This window comes from Gallus gallus, chromosome 14 (genome assembly GCF_016699485.2).
Source record: "Gallus gallus isolate bGalGal1 chromosome 14, bGalGal1.mat.broiler.GRCg7b, whole genome shotgun sequence".
In the NCBI taxonomy this organism is placed as follows: Eukaryota; Metazoa; Chordata; class Aves; order Galliformes; family Phasianidae; genus Gallus; species Gallus gallus.
Genome location: NC_052545.1, coordinates 6266659 through 6285889, shown reverse-complemented (window position 1 = coordinate 6285889; position 19231 = coordinate 6266659). Strand labels below are relative to the sequence as shown.

The 19231-nt window shown below is 44.3% G+C and overlaps 2 protein-coding genes across 7 annotated transcripts in view; one reads left to right on the top strand and one right to left on the bottom strand.

The window, feature by feature from the left end:
* The window catches only part of TSC2 (tuberous sclerosis 2), a 31553-nt gene extending 17883 nt beyond the window's left edge, over window positions 1-13670 (bottom strand). For all 6 annotated transcript variants that reach the window (XM_015294446.4, XM_046900950.1, XM_015294447.4 and 3 more), the window contains exons 1-23: window positions 13614-13670; window positions 12671-12835; window positions 11733-11819; window positions 10992-11102; window positions 10121-10265; window positions 9866-9983; window positions 9366-9414; window positions 8847-8972; window positions 8444-8517; window positions 7967-8093; window positions 7178-7321; window positions 6816-6953; window positions 6496-6599; window positions 5606-5687; window positions 4560-4715; window positions 4116-4232; window positions 3465-3587; window positions 3129-3235; window positions 2545-2698; window positions 1766-1888; window positions 1335-1469; window positions 633-822; window positions 114-207 (exon numbers count right to left, since the gene is read on the bottom strand). In XM_015294446.4, coding sequence (XP_015149932.1) covers window positions 114-207; window positions 633-822; window positions 1335-1469; window positions 1766-1888; window positions 2545-2698; window positions 3129-3235; window positions 3465-3587; window positions 4116-4232; window positions 4560-4715; window positions 5606-5687; window positions 6496-6599; window positions 6816-6953; window positions 7178-7321; window positions 7967-8093; window positions 8444-8517; window positions 8847-8972; window positions 9366-9414; window positions 9866-9983; window positions 10121-10265; window positions 10992-11102; window positions 11733-11819; window positions 12671-12808 — 2642 coding nt within the window. In that variant the 5' untranslated portion in view covers window positions 12809-12835; window positions 13614-13670. The remainder of the gene's footprint in view (window positions 1-113; window positions 208-632; window positions 823-1334; window positions 1470-1765; window positions 1889-2544; window positions 2699-3128; window positions 3236-3464; window positions 3588-4115; window positions 4233-4559; window positions 4716-5605; window positions 5688-6495; window positions 6600-6815; window positions 6954-7177; window positions 7322-7966; window positions 8094-8443; window positions 8518-8846; window positions 8973-9365; window positions 9415-9865; window positions 9984-10120; window positions 10266-10991; window positions 11103-11732; window positions 11820-12670; window positions 12836-13613) is intronic.
* Window positions 13671-13717: 47 nt separating this feature from the next.
* Window positions 13718-18678, top strand: NTHL1 (nth like DNA glycosylase 1). Its single transcript, NM_001079575.2, has 6 exons — window positions 13718-13825; window positions 14277-14497; window positions 15373-15543; window positions 16089-16248; window positions 17468-17573; window positions 18198-18678. The coding sequence occupies exons 1-6, from the start codon at window positions 13762-13764 to the stop codon at window positions 18319-18321; spliced, it is 846 nt and encodes a 281-aa protein (NP_001073043.1). The 5' UTR covers window positions 13718-13761; the 3' UTR covers window positions 18322-18678.
* Window positions 18679-19231: the final 553 nt, after the last annotated feature.

Genomic DNA, 19231 nt, shown 5'->3' with positions numbered 1-19231 from the left:
AAATGAACAAAATTCCATAAATAATCTTGACCCGAGTGCTACAAAAAAGCCTATCTTATTCTCTTCATTTTACAGATGAGGAAGGGGATGAAGCAGATTTGCTACAAACTTACTTGGAAGGGTTTGTGTATGGCAGGGAGATGGCAAACACACTGGCATACTGCTCTGCAGCAAAGTTCCTGTAGAGGTGAGGCAGCCTTGCTAGAGCTAGAATGGTTCAAGAAGAAAACCAACACAGGTGAGTTCTGAACATGAGCTATTCAATACCAGAATTCAGCTTAATTTGAATTGTTTTGTTTCTTCTAAGTCATCAACTGACAGAGAAGTTAACATCATGGTTAACATCACAGTAATTTCACACTGCTTAAGTTATAAACAACAAGGGAGGGAGAAGAGCTTTCCATTTCCCACCACTCTACAGCTGCACTGTAAGCATGTGCAAGCATTTAAAAAGAAAAACAGTAACAAATGAGATAATTAAACATTTACATTTTGAGAATGGTGAAAAGGCATCATCAAAAGAACAATAAACTCACAGCACGATGCACTTGACTAATGCAATCAAAACAGTCACACTCAGGTCTAAACATTTACAACCACAAGATGAAGCACAGAAGAACCTTACAACTTACTTGAAAGAAATTCTAAGAGAGGGATTGCCATGTTGGCTGTAGCAGATATGTGGGTTAATTTGACTATTAAGACTGGAAGTGCCTTTATGATGATGTCGGGCATCTCAACGCTGCAGACAGAGAGTGCCACAACGCACTGGTTTGCACAGCGATAAATAAGGCCGTGCTCCAGGCAGTACACTATTTCACGCTGGAAAACAGAAGGGAAAAAAAGGAAAAAAGTCATAACAAAGAGAAAACCTGTGAGACCTTATCTCCTGACTTCAGTTAGAACTTCAGAATAACTTACAAGGCATCACTACTGCATTGCCTGTATGACACACACTGTTCAAAATGCACTAACACAGATCCCTGAGAAACGGTGCTTAAGTTCTAGGCCAAAATCTTTTGATGGAACTCTAACCAGACAGAAATGTTAGATATTATTACTTAAGCTTTTGACCAAACACAGAGATGTATCAGAGCCTTCTTATGGAACATACTATCTGTCTGTTCAGTATTTACATTTACCAGGGTCTTCCAGCAGAAGGCAATGTCACTCAGCAGTGTGTGAGCAGGGAAACAGGTATGGATGGACAACAGTAAAACCAACTTATTAGACAATGACTGCTGCACAAAGTTAGGAAAGTAAGAGAGAAAGAAAATGGTCTACAGTAGAGGCCCAGCCCCTGTTCCCACCACATCCTCTGGCTTTTCCTGTACCTGTTTAGCTTTGTCCAGATAATTATGATAAGATATCAACGCTGTCAGTACTGGAACTACAGCCAGGTGCAAATCGGTGCGGGAAAAGCCTTCTGGGGTACCATGGAGCCTGTCGGTTGTCTTCTTGTCTGTGAGCTGATGCATTACACATTAAGTTAGAATATCTTACATTAAGAATACTTTCTATAAGGTACTGGAAAGGCATTGCACATAGCTCCCTTTGCAAATGTATATATACACAATACATACAGAGAGAAGAAAAACACCTAAAACAACCCCCACAAAAAGAGAAAGTGAGCAAGGACTGGCAAGAGGCATGATAATCTTGCAAATACTGAAGCAAAACAAGCAAACAAAGAAACAATCTCAAAAGAAGTGATGAGTAAACAAAGGATCTGGTAATTATATATCTATAGGGTGAGTGGCATTACCATGTAGCTCAGTGCAGATGCCAGGAGGTCTATGTTACAAGGAGAGGTTAAAAACAGCACTTTATAGCGGAGTGATTCTGGTAGTTTGTTGAGGACCAACTTCAACACCTTCCAGTCTGTCTCCTGGAAAGAAAGAGAGTTTGGGTGGAACATTTTTGGATGATTTTCATTCTATTTGAAAGTAAGACATCAAATTTCAGACAACATGCCATTCCCTAGGCAGATGTATGTCTTGGCACGGTAGCTACACAAAAAGAAATGACATTTATCTGTCACATGTTACTTCCTGTCTCTCATCCAGCTCTAGGTGCAATATTGGCACTGCATGCTGAAAGATGACTTGTATCCAGACTCTACAGAGCTCAACCACACAGAGCCAGAGTTCAACTCTCCTAACTGCTAGTACAAATTAGCCCCCAGAGCAAGACACATTCTCAGAACGCAGCTCTGTCCAAATCCAACATTAACAAGTAATTTACATTTACAGTTCCAAATGCCCTTTGAGAAACAGGATGAATTCTTTCACCTTTGTTTAACAAACACATTTTTGCCTTTGTCCAATCTGAGGCAGCATGCAATGAAAGCCTTGCTGAATTTCTGGAGAGTTGAACTAGTGCTCCCACTGGTGGTTGTAAAGTTGCATAATTACACACAGATGCCCATGAAGGAGGGTTTAAGTCTTGCTTCTCAGGCATTATTTACATGCTCAGGGACAGTGTTCTCTTTTAATCTGTCATATTTTACACAAAGATGACAACTGTCATTAGGAGTAGACATACTTGCTTCAAACACTGCAGAAGGACACCAAAGACCATTGAGTATGGCAAATGCCCTATTCGAATGGTGCTGTTCTGGGAAGGCACACTGGGACTTCCTGAAGGTGGAGAGAGCGTACCAGTAGGCTTTTTCTCAGAAGCTCTCTTCTCTGCTTCTCTACAACACATGAAGGCAGAAAATAACAAAATGTAAATTTAAGAATAGAACATTGGGAAATTTAGAGATGTACTCTTTGTGGTACGTTTCAGAGCAAGCTATAAAACTGGAATAGATAGATCTGTACAAATCACTGAATCAAATCTCAATATAAGAACTGGTTCCAGGCGGGAAACTGCAAACGTTTTCATTAAATTTTCGTGACTGGAACAGAAATTCCATGTCTGAGACTGCGGGCTCTACAGATAAGTGGCTCGAAGGAGCATGGAGTTATTAGCTGGGACCATTCTAAGCTGTATATAGAATTGTCTCATAACAGCTTCATCAGGATTTGAATGATCCAGTCAAACTGGAGATAAACCATTAAACACATGCAAGAATGCAGAATAGTTCTGAAACCAGCATTTGCTAAACACTATGAGAAACCTACACAAAATCACACAGACAGTAAGGGCTGAATCTCACTGCTCCATCCTTGTTAGAAAGGCCAAGACGGTGGAGGGAGTCAGCTCGAAGCATCAGGAGGAAATCAAACACCTGCAAGAGAGAAGACACAGGAGTAACTGAAAACTCAGGCCAGTGGAATATTCTCCCAGCTTCCCCCTGCAGGTATAGACAAAGGGATTTTCTTCTGGATGCCGTGGCTAGTTCTGTACATGTACCAGCTAAGAACACTTAATTTTGCTTCCAACAAGTTCTACGTAACACAGTTCCCACCTGCACCCCAAGATTCCCAGAGACAGCATGGATGGGTTACAGTTCATACCTGCAGTCTGATGCTGCTAGCAACAGCAAGGCTGTACGCATACATATAGTGGCGCTGGATGTGGTGAATCAGCATCTCGTACACCCGCATGGCATGGCTGGAAGGTAAGCTGTAGAGTTTTGTCTACAGAGGAACAGAAACACAATCTAAAGGCAGACTGATGCTAATTATTCAGAAATGTGTATCTGCACTGAGAATTCAAGAACGATGTTGCTAATTCTGGCTCCTGAAAGCAAGATGAAAGGACATTTCTGATCAGAACCACTGCAAACTCCAGAACAATAACTGACTTCTGCAGAGTACATAACAACTAGCTCTTCACAACTGCTTAAGATGCATCTCAGGACATGCTATCCAAACACAATTCAAGGTTATGAGCCACTCCCCTTCTACTACAGTTTATGAACACATCTGCCCTCCACGCATGAAAATGTTTGTATATTTGCTGTACAATGGAAAGAAGAGAAAATAAAACATCTAGCAAACAGTCACACAATACCCCCCCAAAAAAAAGAAGTGACCAAGAGAGTTAAATATTAAGTGATAAAACAAAAGGCAGAGCCTTTAATAACAGAATATTTATCTAAAAAAGCTAGAGTCCGGTAGAAGGCTATTCAGAAGAGGATCTGTCTAATGTTCTTCCAGATTTACCTGAAGAATTATCAGAAGTCCAAGAACTGCTGTCTTCACGTCCTCCAAAGAAGCTGAATATGATAGCAAATCCCTCTCTTCCAGTTCAGATGGAGATGAGAGAGAATGCGCAGCCACCTTTTTTAAAAAAGCAGAACACTTCAGATCTACAACACAACTGTTGTACAACTCTAATTCTATCCTGGAAGGTAAAACAAGACTACAGCATGTTATCCTTGCCAGAAATTCCACAAGCCCTGTCACACAGCTTGGATGGGCGTTGATAAGGTTTTTAAAGTTAATTCTACTCTGTGCTCCACCTCTGCATCCCACAAAACCCAGCGATTTTACTGTACCCACTGACCTATGCAAGTGATGACATTCACAGGTTAGTCTCAGCCACAGCAGGAGGATCTGCATAAAGCTGCTGTGATGCTACTGACAGCTGACCAAACTCTACCTCACCTTTTCTATGATATCAAGCAAGCTGTTGAAGTGATGTGTGTTGCAGCCTTCAGCAAGGTCTACAAGTAGCTGAGTGGCAAGTTTTCGAACTTGATGGTCTTTATCCTCTGGAATGTGAGCCAGCTGAGAGATCACAACCAAGTTTATCAGCTCTTCCTGCAAGAGAACGGACTTGAATAAGTCTGGACATTCTGCTGTCAGTTTTTCAGTAAGCGTGTTAAAGAGACAAACAGCTATGAAAAAGAACAGTGGTACCAGGCTTGATCCTCAACTAACTGTTATGTGCCTTCATCTTTCCTCTTCCCTCCAGCTGAGTATTTCTGTACATCCCCCTCCAAAATATGTATGGCTTTTTGCTGAACTCAGACTCAGTGTTAGGCTTTTCATCTATCCTATAGACGACATCAACAGTCTATATGAACCTGGGCTAAGGCAATTCTATGACTTGGTTTCTTGACAGGCAGGAAACATACAACAGCAACAAGTTTCACAAATCTTCAAGGAATCCAAGAAGCACCTTGGACACCCTTCCTGTCCTCTGACACACTCTGGGTACATTTCAGGGAGCTGAAGGCATGCCCAGAGCTCTTGAGCAACTTCTCTTTCAGACAGCTTCTATCTTGGATGGCAGCTGGAAGCACCAAGACAAATCAATCTGCTTATGTCAGATCCTGCCCAAACCTCACGTTTTCACAAAGCTTTTATATCAACTCTATGTCTCTCAGACCAATTCTGTTTTTCCAAACAAAATTTATATGGAATTAATGACTTTAAAATAGGGAAGCAAACCCATAAGTAAGGATGTCCTTGAAACATTTCAGAGCACCTCGCACTGCAACTTGCATAGACCTTTATTTGGCTAAGGACAATGAAAAAGGCAATTCTTCCTACAAACATTTGGAAATAACATCTGTTGTGTGTCACACTGAAAGCACAGTTCTGTGCACTCTTCAGTGGCAGAGACAACACCATAAAACATGCTACATCAAAGCCTTTTCCACCCCCTTAAGATCACACATAGTCATCAGAAACAGATAAACACACACCTCATAGAACTGTCTGTTAATACTCAGTACAAAGGACAAGACATCCAGAACTTTAATACGAACAGCACTACGACTTTCGTTCCTAAAATAGAAAGAGCAAATTCAAGATGAGTAAAATAAAGTTGCTGCTATTTAGGGGAGGGGGGAGGAGGAAAAAAAGGAAAGTAAAACTAAAATAAACTAAGAAACTTTCTGAGTCGGAGCAATAAGCGTTAGAAATCAGCTCAGCCTTCAGTTAATGTCTCTCTACGTAAGATCAGATTCAGGAACAAACAGAAACTAGAATCACAATTCAGCTTTTTCCTACAACTCAGCTTTTACTCCTACTGAAAAACTGTAGCTGCATTTTTTTCACTTCCAGTCCTAACTAGAAGGATTGAAGGGCAACTGCTCCAGGGAGCAAATTCAAACCCAAACAGATAGCAGAGGGAAGGATCTGCTCTTCAGCAACAATTCAGAAATGAGACATAAGTTTTTATTGCTACGTGATGGTATTTAAGAGTATAAAAGTACTTCTAGGAGTGCCAATTCATAAATAGATATTACTTTAATACTGGACTACCACACACAATCACGAGGCTGAGCAGCAAAGTCTTGTTTGCTGTCAGAACTACAGAGTGTTGTGCAGTGGAGCATGTAACTGCCTAAGTGAAGTGAAATAGCACCAACCAATGGTAATAAAGGACAGGGGGAAAAAAAAAGGAACATAACTCAGTGGAAAGTTTTTCTTCTGCTAAACAAATCCTTTCACATACTGTGCCCTGGAACTACTGTACTTCTTAGCAGTCATTCACTAACATTAGAACTTCAGAAAACAAAATTACTTAACACAGAAAGGTGGCAAGAAACATTTGAAAGTACCTTGTATTCATAAAGTTATGATTTCATACCTGAAGAATCTCTCCATTAACATCTGCAGGTTGTGAATCCAGCCATCTTTGGCAGGATGAATGGATTGAGCTCTGTATGCTATCAAGTTTAATACGGAAGATTCCTTTCATGGAAAGATCAAGAATTTTTTTTTAGTGCATAAGCAAAAACAATACATTCATTTTTGTCCTCCCTCTAAGAACAAGGTTCATGCGAATGTAAGTCCTTGCTGAGGTTTTCTATCTACTTGCTATTTCAGGACTCACTGTTTTCAACTGTATGGAGTAATGAAACAGTTTCAACTGACCATAAAGAAAGAAACTACCAGGGAAAGTCTTACCGGTCTCTGATCAGCGCATCTTTCCACCAGCTCAAAAAATCTCTCCTCAGAACCATGAAATTCATTCTGGTCACAGAGTTCTTCTACTGTAGTCAAAAGATCATGTACAATGGACTTAAGTTCTTGGCTCTCTAAACTCTGAAATAGAGATAAAAACATTCCTAGAAGACTTATCCTTTACCAGAAAATCTTAACTGCTAACAAATAGAAAACTCAGCTGACAAGCAGAGTATCAAGAATTGGACAAAACCTTCCTTTGACTTCAAAGGTCACTGGAGTGTACAAACAAGAGATCAATTTGCAAAAATATTTATGGGAAGGTCTTTTAATTGAAAGTGTATCAAGATAGGCTCAACACTTACCTGCAACTGTTGCAGTAATCGCTCCATGATGTCCAAGAGGATATCCCAGGTTACAGCTTGCAGTTCTTTCCCATACTTCTTTATTAGACGGGTGATGGACAGAACTATCTCATAAGATACAACTGCATTGGGACACGTCATGGCCTGGAATACAAAGTGTTTCAGTCAGTTAACAACTGGAAAACAGCAGTCAGAACCCCTCTCAAATTCAAATGAAACATGCCTTACTCATTATAAAGTTAGCCTGAAGGCCTGTGATAAATGCATCCAAGTCTATACACACAAAGGCCAAAGCAAAGAACTCTTTTATGAAGTGCAGTTACACCCTCCTGCAAGTAGCTGTAGATCAGCTGCCAAATTCAGCCCTATTCTAAAAGAGTAGGCTTATAAGGTTTTAAAGCCAGTAACTCCCTCTTGATTCACTTGAATGAGAAAATTTTAAGGGTGCTCTGAAGATACCGTCGCTCAGATTTCCGTACCACACATTAGGAACAGCACAAGTTTATGCTTCATTTTTTTTTTTTTAAGCTAGCATCCACAATGTAGATTCTTTATAAAAAGGAATTCAGAGTTTGTGTTGATGGCCAACAGAGTTATAGAAATATTCTAGAAGGAAGTCTCAGTTTTAAATCTAAAATCTCTGTTGTTTTATTCCCTAATAAATCACCCAATTGATATCTTCCAGCCACGCAAAGGTCCCTTTGGTGAAGGGGATCACAGCTTTGCTCTAAATCTGTACAGCTCCGGACACACACCTGACTAAAAAGTTTCTCCAGCATTCCATCCTACCTTGAGGAACGAAGGCAGCACTGAAGTTGGGGAATTCTTGAGTGAATTGAGGCGATGAGCACCCCAGAGAGCCATCCCAACAAAGAACACCGCTCCTCTCAGCAGGGCTGCATCTGCCATGTAAGCTCTGTAAACAGACGGGAGGAAAGCCTTAGACCATGCAAAGATTATTTTAGGGCACAAGACTCAGTAGGAATACACACTGTCATAACAGTAATTTCCAACTGTTACACATCAGAGCATTGCAATTTATAAACATAAAATCTAGAAAACCTTTTAGTATGATTTTATTCTTAAATGAAGGAAAACTAAATTCAGAAAAACTGAAAAATGAGCAATCGGGCAGTTTAAGTAGGAAAAGGATTCATTTCTAAGAACCAGAACTCCCAGCCTGTTCTACTGAGGTCAGTGGCTCCTCAGTCTACCTCAACAGGACTTCTACTGAATTACTAGGGTTTTGTTATATGCCCTCTTTACCTGTCTTCCATGATCCTGCACATGTTGTAAATTGCACTGTGTCCCAAATGAGTTCCCAAAAGGTTGCGCATAAGCTGGAAATTCAAAGAGAACACTTAAATATCCAAGTGTTAAAACACTCATGACCCTAAACATGCATTCAGCTGGCCAATCGTAACTGCCTATGGAAAGTAAACGTGTTCCATGCCATTTCCATGCCATATCAGAGAAGGGAGCCTGCCACGTCAGCTGAAAGCACAGCTTAGTGCATGGAAATGAGAGAATTTACACTAACAATGTGATGAGCCCCTAATGCTTGAAACAATTTAACTTTTGGTTTGTTTTCAGAAGTATGACATATGTTCACAGGCATGCCGCTCTTCATCTGTGAAGAAGAAACAGTAAACTCATTAAAGATTCTGACCTTCCAGCATGGCTCACAGAGCTCCTTCACATTGATGGTACGGCACAAAGTGATGATAAATACTGGCAGGTTCTCTGACGGCAGACAGTTATAGCAAACAACAGCATCTAAAACTTGCAAAGAAATCTTTGAGAAAGAAAGATAACATGGTTATACACTTCTCTAGGACCAAAGCAGGTCAAATCCTAGGCTGACAGGCCCAGGAAATCTTGTGGAAGTTAAAAAAGATTAAGATTTGTCTTTTTTCTTTTTAAGCACAGGATAAAAAGTAACCCATAAAAAGCACTGTTAAAAATTTGCTTAACAAATTTATGCATGCTGTGCTTCATTCGGAATAAAATTAGTATTGGTATAAGAGATATTCTGCTTTACAAACACTTCAAAACATTGTATTAGCTCACTTCTAAGATGAGAATAAACTGGGATGAGAGTCTGCTGATCTGATTTTGTTTGTAACAGATATGGTTTCAAAGAATTTCAAAGAACTCTGAAGCATTAAGACAGATTCAAATTACTAACCTCTATGTCCACAGATGATGAAGTCTGAATACACAAGATGCATATCTTGCTGTTAAGAAAGAACATTTAATTAAAATTGTTTGCTTAATATGATTTTAAGCAAATCACAAAGAGCTAAAACAGAAAAGTAAATTGGCATGCTATTTTCTCTTATCACTCTCCCTACTTTGGCACTTTTTATAACATTCCTAAGGACACTGGACAGTACAACCTTTTATAAACCACTAGCTTAAAGTTGCACTTGAATAACCTCTCATTATGCCTTTGTTAATAAAACAGCAGACATCACATGAAATGAGGAAAGTACATGCAACATTTCAAACTAAAATGGATCTGAACATTGTAAGAAAATCAAATATTTGTCAGAGTTGTCAGATATGATCCAGAACAAAAGAGATCCAGATCAGATTAAAAAGATTCCACTCATCTCCATATTAATCTGTAGCTTTGCCCTATAATAAGCCAAGAATAAACAATTAATGGGTAAAAAAAAAACTTACTGGACCATGTCAGCTACGTAGTCTTCCAAATAGCAGCTATTGAATTTCACCAGGTTCACTAACACCAAAAGGAACTCTGAAGACAAACCAACATCCATCCACTGTAGCACGAAGTCAGCTAAAGTGAGAAAACAAATCATTACAATCAGCTTTCTGTCCAGAGGTGTTATCTCTACTGTCTTTTTCTCACACGGCTGGATGCCTCTCCCTTGGCTTATTACAGGCAAATGTTATAGGAATAAAGGTAACACTCACCTAACTCTTCTTCTAAGTAAGTGATGTATCGTCCATTCTCTGTTAGAGCCTTAAAAACTTCAAGCCGTTCATGCAAGTCTTCATTGGAAGGATAGTCCTTAATAACCTTAAAAAAATGTGCTCTAAGGATCCCTAATCTCTCACCCTTAGGAAAAAAAAAAGAAGGGGGTGGGGGGTAGGGGAGAAGGTGGAGAAATAACAGCGTCACTAAAGAAGGCCCAGATCTCATCAAAACCTGTATCAGTAAACTTGATGCTTGAAATTATTTTCTTTTTCTACAGGCTACAAAAATAACTCTCTGTCTCTACTGGCAATTGCTCAGGACTTCTCAGGCTGCTCTAACATTTCTTGATCAGCATTCAGCTTAAAGGCTATTTTGTTCAGCACCACACAGACAGCATCCAATACACAAAGCAATCCACAGAAACTGCAACAGACAGCACTGCCAGGAGAGCATTTATAAAACAAAACGAAACAGAATTGATGCTTACTCTTTTCCTAAGCATCTACCATTACCTTTACAAGATACTGCAAAGCAGAACTTTGGTCTGATACAGTCTTAGGTTTGAACAGCACACTGTGACACCTGAAGAACTCATAGCATGCTTAACTTGGCCAGGCTAGGAAAGTATCTCATAGAGAACTTCTTGCACATTTGACATGCTGAAATATCAAAAAACTGCTGTGGACTGGGACTGACATGTCTGGACAAAACCATATAAAATTTGCTGCATTGCACCTGAATTTAAATTAAAACACCAAAATGAGAAATGTGGAAAGTTGTAGAAAAAGCCTGCCCAATATCTTTTCACATTCATACTCAACACACATCCAGTTTAAGCATAGTGTTTTTTCTATAGTTTGTTTTCACCTGTCCTTGAATGATTGACTTTAGGAGATGAAGAACAGCATGTCTGGCTTCAGCTGGGCGCTCTGGCTGGAGCATATCAGCTACCACCTTCCATATTGCTTCCACTGCATGCTGAAAACAAACATGAGAGGCAGTAAAAGGAAAAGTAAGCTGCTTCTGGGAACTTCACCCAGTAGATCAGCCACTAGTTATTGCATGTTAATAAACAAAATCCGCAGGATTTCATGTCCAGAGTTCTCCCTCCTGAGGGACACTCCCGTCTGCCTGTCATAAGCTCAGGTGAAGCATGTGAGACACCAGTTCCTGGCCTGTATGACAACCCACACCCCAGTCACTAAAGTTCTTCATTCACGTGACACTTGTGCAGAAACCTTCACCCAAACACAAGGTGACTTTATAACCAATTAGAATTCACTTATTAACAGGACAGGAAGCTAACCCTCCCTGCAGGATTAACATCATCTCCTGTTAACTGTCCTGATCAGGCCTATATATTCACAGCATTATCCTTCCATTTCAGGAAGCCCATCAGCTATGTGTTCTCTCCCCCACAACTGGCAGATTGGACAAGACTAATTTCCTTGGTGTGAGCCACCTTACTACAGGTTTGGGCAGCCCATGTAGCTTCGTGGATTTCCAATTTGAAAAGGCAGTCTGAACTACAAGAATCTCTTATGATAGGCTAAGAGTTTTTGTTTACATTTTATGCTTCAAATACTCACTGAACACTTTGGAACTTACCTCTTCAATTTTTTTTGTTTTTGCCACTTCACAGATTTGGCTGATTGCTCGTATCCTATTACTTAATCCACATTCTATGCTCAGTTCCTGGAAGGAAATGCAGAAATAAGCCAACAGTTTATCTTTCTAGGAAGAGTTAGCCATTTCTCAACGGCGTACATGGGCTGCTGAAAAAGGAATTAAGATATTTGCCCAAAACAATCTAACTATTAGTCATCATCACTGGAGCTCTTCAGGAATTTCTCCAAAAACATTTTTGCATGTGCACATGCTGATTTGTCAAAACTAGAACTTTCCCAGACCTGGAGCCAAGCAGCTTTTCATCTCCAGGACAGAAAAACTCAGTTTCATCAGAAAAGTTAATAACTCTGACTATGGCACTCATCTAGCACACGGGAAGCAGAGAAAGGATGGACATAGGCCTCTTTTCAGCTTCCAGCAGGTAAAAGCTCGGCTGCTTCAGCACAGACAAGAAGAGATCCTGATCTCTTTCCCCCTTCTATGTGTCTCCCTCTCTGTCTGCCAACTATTCTGTTTACAGACTCGCTAGACCAATTACTGGAATCATCTGAGTTTTTCTTCCACAAAAATCTAAGTTTTCATAAAACAGAAACAGTTTTCAGCTTGCACTAACTGCCACCACATAAACTTCATCAAGATCAGACTATCAATGCAAAGCAACTTACCTTGAGAAAACAGCCTGTAATCTGTCAGAACACAGAATAACATCACCCTATAAAACATCTCACAACTATTTGAACCTTGAACAATTAAAACACTGGAACTTCTAACTCCGTGAATTTTACATCCATTTCACTAGAGAGTGAATTGAGAGATAAGGTAAAAAGGCAATAATATATGACAACAAAGAAAGCAGAACAACTGATTGAGAGTTCTCTGCCTTCCCAGGCAATCTAGACTATGCCCATTTCTCATACCTTGAGTATTTCTGCAGTGATGATGAATTCCGTTTGCTTGCCCTCTGATGACTTTGAACTTCCCCGGGATGTTCCCAGCCCCAAGAGATTCTTGAACTTCTCCTTCAGCCCCGAATCCTTGCTTTGAGGCTTTGCCATAGCTGACAAAAAAGCAGCGCTGAGCCCCTGCAAACACAGAGCAATGACTGTTCAGGGAGGCCCAGGCAGAATCTTTAAGTATGAAAACACCACTATAACAGCCTTCACAATGCAGCATTTACAAATAGCTCTGTTGTTTCAAGCTGTTTACAGAGAAGCCCAATGCCGAGGACAACACTGAGCTGCCCGGGGCTGACAGCACTGGGTAACCATTTGCTGGGAGCTCTGAGTGACCAATAGCACCACAGCCTACACATGGCAATCTCCATGTTAACACCACTGAATTGATTTTTGCAGCACAGACACGCACACTTTGAGGCAGGTATGCACCAAAGCCTGCGCTCTCTTTGCCAACGGGTGCCCCATGTCTGGAGGTGCTCCAGGCCAGGCTGCACGGGGCCCTGATCTGACCCGGTGCAGACAACCAGCCCACGACAGGTGTGGGGCTGGGGGGCTCTGGAGGCCCTTCTAACGCGACCACTCTGGGATTCCATTACTCCCAACTCAAAAGCAACGTGTGGGTCCCGCTCAACCGATGGTATTATACGATTCCATGACAAGCACGCAGTACTGTAACATAAACGTTAAGCACAACCGCCTTCAGGACACTACGGCGCCCTATCCTCCAAGGGTCACCCCAACACTCCGCCCCCCACGTCGGGACACCCATCGCTGCGTCCCGGGGACACAGCACAAGCGCCATAGCAGCCCTACAGCCACCCAAACCCCGCACCCCAACCGCTCCCCAGCACCCCGGAGACCCGCGGCAGCCATAGGCCGCAGCCCTCCGTCCAGGGCCGCTCACCCGCCGCAGGCCCAGCCCCGCCGCCCCTGCCCCTCTCCGCGCCGCGCCGGCCCCGCCTCCAGCGGAAGTCCCTCCTGGCACTTCCGGTGCCTTCTGCGTCGGACGGCATACTGGGATTGGTAGTCCCGGATGTAGCGGGGCTGCTGCCATGTGCGCGGCTGCGCCCAGGGGCGGTGGGCGGGCGGCTCGGCGGCTTGGAGCTGCGACCGCAGGTACGGGGCGGGGCTAGGGTGAGGGTGAGGGTGAGGGTGAGGGTGAGGGTGAGGGTGAGTGTCAGGGTCAGGGTCAGGGTCAGGGTGAGGGTGGGGGCTAGGGTTGCGGCTAGGCCCAGACCCAGACCCAGACCCGAACCCCGCGGCGAAGGGGGCGGAGTCTGAGCCATCCTCAAGGAAGCAGCCCAGGTGGGGTTGTTGAGGGGTTTGGAGATGTCTTGAGATGAGTTCTGAAGGGCCGTTATCTGTCTGTGGGGACCACTGCCTCTCTGTGAGGGCCTTTGCTCTCTTACGGTGCTCCCGGTTCCAGCCGGTGCCCGCACAAGAAGTGCTGCTGGTCTGACATTATGGGCAAGGTGTTTTTGTCTCCTCTTGGAACACCTGGTGTAGGGCAGGTGGTGGAATCTGACTGCAGCTGTTGGCTTCAAGCATGAACATCCCCCTCCTGCAGGGAGCCGGGTTCCCAGTGCAGCCCCGAGGTACAGCAGGAGGACGAGGAGGGTTCCTATTGCCTATGAAGCTGAACCCAAGCCTGAGTCCCCTGGCCCCAAATGGGAGCCAGAGAACTGGCAGCAGCAGCTGGAGCGCATCCGGGAGATGAGGAGGCATCGAGATGCTCCCGTGGATGAGATGGGAGTGGATAAATGCTATGACACCAGTGCACCACCGCAGGTAATGGCACCCTGGGAGCACCACTAGGCTGCATAGTGCTGGTGTGGGTATCTCCATAACAGCAAAATAAATATACAGTGCACCCCGTCTGTAGGCAGGGATCAGTCATGCAGGAGGTTATGGCACAGGTGCACGTGGAGGGAGCTGGCTTATCCTGTGAGCAGAGAAGAGCCAGCTGCTTGCTGTCCTGTGTCTTCAGACAGTCCTTGTGACGTGACTCTGGGTTCTCTGCTTCCATTTAGCCCATTCCAACTAGCAAACACAGCTGTGAAATATGGTTGTCCTCTGCTTATACTGGAGAGTTACCAGCTTGAGCCAACAGCAGAGGATCAGGCAAAAATGAGATGGCTTTGGACTTAGAGTGGAAACCTCAACAACATATTAGGGCTGTATGTTCAGGGCTGGCTGGCAGGGCATGAAGGCATGTCCTTTCTTTCTTTAAAAGTCTCTGCAGGAATCCAAGTATTATACTCACCAAGATGACTCTGTAACACAATGGAGAAACAGTTCAGGGAGAAGGTGAGAGAGCTGAGAAGAACTTTCCAACCTGCTGTTGTGCTCTTAGAGCAACACAGAAGTGCAAATTGGCTTTCTTCCTTCTTGCAACCCTCCTTTAAGGGGATGGCAGTTAAAAGGCAGGAACCTGCTGGGATGGCAGTGTGCTCCCCCAGCATGGGAACAGTGGGGAAGAGGAGTATTTGCATCAGTACTAAAAACAAAGCAAGGCAAGGACAGGGTACAGGGCTGTGCTCCCTGTGCACTGGGCATGGGGACACAGAGGGAACACACAGACCAGCTCTGCAGTGTTGTGCTGGGTGAGAGAATCCAGCTCCAAAAGAATGTTCTCAGAGCTTTAGGTGTCTCCTTTCCCCCAGGTTATGCGCTACCAAGTTCTGCTGTCTCTGATGCTCTCCAGCCAGACCAAGGACCAGGTGACATCAGCTGCCATGCTGCGCCTGAGGCAGCGTGGCCTCACGGTTGACAGCATTTTGCAGATGGATGATGCAACACTTGGGCAAATCATTTATCCTGTTGGATTCTGGAGGGTAAGTGTGGGATTGACGTTTGTGTGCATTAACCTCCCCCACCTCCCTTGTTCCTATGCAGAGTCCTATGTCTGGGACTGCTCAGAAGCCTGGGAGAGGGGCACAAGGTGGGTGGCTTGGCCTTTGCAGGCTGCATCTCATGGCCAGGACCTGTGCAGAAAGCAAGTGCTAAAGGCAGAAGGTGGGTGTGAATCAGCTCTGCGTCTGAGACTTCCCGCTGTGTTCAGCCTTTATTCCATGCCCTGTGGTGATCTTTTTCCTGGAGTCAAGTTAAAGGCTGTATTTTTATGCTGGTTTTAATGATTTGTATTCACAGTAAGATTGTTTGCTGCAGCGCCTGCAGACTGCAGAGGAGGTTAGAGCTAATCCGCTTTCAGCATTTTGCTTTCAGGGAGAAATCTGAGATCTCTGTCACCTCTCTGCAAACTCCAGTACATGGCCTCACACATAACCCACACTGAGTAATGGCTTTTTTTTTCAGTTTGTTTCTACCCCCTGTATTGGAGGGCAACTTGATTTTTCAGCTTTTCCCTTTGGTTTTCCAGAACAAGGTGAAGTACATTAAGCAGACAACGGCCATCCTGAAGCAGAAGTACGGGGGTGACATACCAGGCACTGTGGAGGAGCTGGTGAAGCTGCCAGGAGTTGGACCCAAAATGGCCCATTTGGCCATGAACATTGCCTGGAACAGCGTGTCTGGGATAGGTAAGTTGAACTGTGTTTTCCACATCTCTCTGTTCCTGAATCCTGCATGATCCATCAATTGGGTAGGCATCCAGAAAGATGTGTTAGTCAAATAAAACTTTGAAATCTCATTGGTTTCAAGTGAAAGAGAAAATTTTGTGATTTGCAGATAATTTTAGGGTGGCCTGAGGTTGGTAGGTTGCTTCTGCAGGCTGTTAGGAAGGTAGAAGTGTAGCTTAGTCTCCAGTGCCAGTTGCTTGACATCAGTTCAGTGGCTCATGATAGGCTGTAGAAAGAAAGGGCTGCCCTGCACAGCCGGCAGATGGGGCTGGAAGATCAGCACAACCCCAGGACCCTGGGGATGGATTAATATTCCAAGTGTATTTGCTGCTTAATGGAGGGCCCTGGGAAAGCCAGTAGTGGTGCCACCTGATGAATGACTGCCACAACCCAAGGTCAGTGCGGGCAGCAGCTGACCCCCGCAGTGTGACTGTGGTGACTGTCAGCTGTGCAAAATGTGGCTCTTGTGCGAGAGCTCAACAGTGTTCAGGGTCCGTTGTTCTCTCCCTGCTATGGGGGAGGGAAGTCCACTGGGAGCCAAAGTAGCCAACTGTTTTCCAAATAATTGCGTGTTCAGTTTTGATTTAGGAGGCAAGGCTTAGTCTTCCTGTTTACAGCAATTTCCTGGGTTTTGCCCAATTAGCCACAGAGACAGGTTTATCGCTGCTGATCTAACAATAATATACTTTGCATTCTGAGCTTTTTAGCTCAAAGCACTTCATAAACATTTGTTTAAACCTCACAAACCCTCTTGTGTTAGTAGGTATTATGAAATGTGTTTTCCATCTGGGTAAACTGAGGGGCAGAGATTGCAACTTGCGTAACAGCAGCTGAAATACCCGGAGGAAGAGAACCTGGGACAGGCTGCCCTGTGCCTGCTAGATCACAGTGCGGAAACCTTTGTAGGAAGGCTGTGTAAGATTGTGTCAGTGTGTTGCTAGCTGTGAGGTATGAGATACCCACCCTGTCTGCTCTTGGCTCTGAGCTTAGGAAGAACCCAACGTGTTTGTTCTGCGAGTGAGCTTCCCCTTCTATTTCACCTGCCCTGTTCCTGCAGGGCTGCAAAGGAAGCCCATTGCAGAGCATTGTACCTGGTTTGCTGTGACAGGCAGCCCTGGCTGTGCTCTCTCTGTTCAGGCGTGTTTGTCTCCCACCTAAACTCTGGGCTCTCCCTTCCTAGCTGTGGACACCCATGTGCACAGGATCACAAACAGGCTGAAGTGGGTGAAGAAGGAGACCAGATACCCTGAGGAAACTCGGGTAGCACTGGAGGACTGGCTGCCCAGGTGAGGTGTGAGCCCCCAGCCTCCTTCCACCTCGTGCTAGTCAGAGGAGCCACATCTGCATAAATCCTATTGCATTTTCAGTGGCTGCAGTGTAATCTCTTTTTTATGGATGGACTTGTCTGCAGATGTCTCTCTGCTCTCAGGGTGTTTCAGCAGCATTTCAACTACTGAGTGGTTTCTTTGCAATCAGATGTGTCAGTCAGCACTAGTTCAGGAAGGTACCTGGAGGCCTTGATACCATGCTTACTTTCCTAGACAAACTTATGATGATGCAAGCCAGCTGCCTTTCTGTGTGGGACTTTGCTGAGCCTAATGGCCATAGCAGTAGCAGGCCATGGTTGGATTCTGGCCTTCAGTGATGCTTAATCTTCAGTCTCAAGCTCCAACTGACAAGTGGAGCATTCTAATGTCACATCTCTGCATCTGACACCTGCCTTACCACAAGGAAATGACCACGTGTGCTTTATTTGACTCCTTCCATGCCCCCACACTTCAGAGGGATCAAGAGGAGCTAGGGCTGTTCTTAGCCTCCAGATGGCTTGGGAAGGCAAGAGGAACAATAGGCAAAAGGTATCAGTGTAATAACATGGGCTTCTTAACCCCTCATTCTCGCTCTCACTGCAGGGATCTCTGGAGGGAGATAAACTGGCTCTTGGTGGGCTTTGGCCAACAGACCTGCCTGCCTGTGAATCCTCGCTGCAAAGAATGCCTCAATCAAGACATTTGCCCCGCTGCTAAGAGATTCTGAGAGACCATTCTGGCTTCCTTGAGCAACAGGGCCACTTCAGCCCAAAGCCAAGCGGTAGGAATGCTGTGCTTTGCACAGGGCTGACTGTGACTGCAGGGAAACAGGAGACTGCTGCAGCCAGCTCAGCATCTCTGGGAGTGGAATATGCTGTCAGTGGCTGTGCTCTCAAGAGGAAAAAGGGTCTTTCAAAGCACAGTAGTCCTGCTGTGTCAGTACTGCCAGCTCCAGCCCCCATGTGAATGCTTGAGTGTGCCCCAGCAGCACAGCAGGCTGTGCAGTGTCAGGAACAGCTGGAGAGATGCAAGACTTGCTGCTTGTAAATACATGTTGAATAAAGGTGGAGGGTTGTTTTTTCTACCCATGACGTTTGCTGGCATCTCTGTAACGCAGGGCAGGGGAAGAATACCAATGGCCTCACCAAAGTGTGAGCCCACAGCAACCAGCCCTGCCAGCTGAGAGCAGGCAGCTAAGTCTCCTGCCTGGCCCTGGCAGTGAGAACCATGGTCAGTAAGGTCCAGCTAGAGATGTCACAAGCCGGGGTCAGAAGGAGCCACAGTCTGAACAAGTGACCTTTGAATTCTGCTCGCAGAGGAGTCTTGGGGGAGGCACAGCATGGCAGCAGGTAACAAAGCCAGCTTCACACTCTTTGAATATGCTCACAGGGTTTCCAGTAGCTGCAGGATCCAGGTTAGCGTGTACCTCAGAAGCTGACAGATGGGCCACCACCACCACCACTTGTGTTTTGTTCCTCAAAGAAAGGGCAACACTGACTTCATTGGAGAGCTTCAAAGGGATCATTTCAGCTACACTTTAAACAGGCAAGGGAGGAAGCAAAGTTTATAATGTGCTAAAGAAAGCAGTAATACCACCCTTAAGTTCTCACCAAACAGATGAGGAATGAGCAAATAAG

Coding starts and splice junctions, on each gene's coding strand:
- NTHL1 (NM_001079575.2), top strand. CDS start 13,762: ATGTGCGCGGCTGCGCCCAGGGGCGGTGGGCGGGCGGCTCGGCGGCTT. Junction 13,826..14,276: donor GCTTGGAGCTGCGACCGCAG/GTACGGGGCGGG, acceptor CCCCTCCTGCAG/GGAGCCGGGTTCCCAGTGCA. Junction 17,574..18,197: donor CTGGAGGACTGGCTGCCCAG/GTGAGGTGTGAG, acceptor CTCTCACTGCAG/GGATCTCTGGAGGGAGATAA.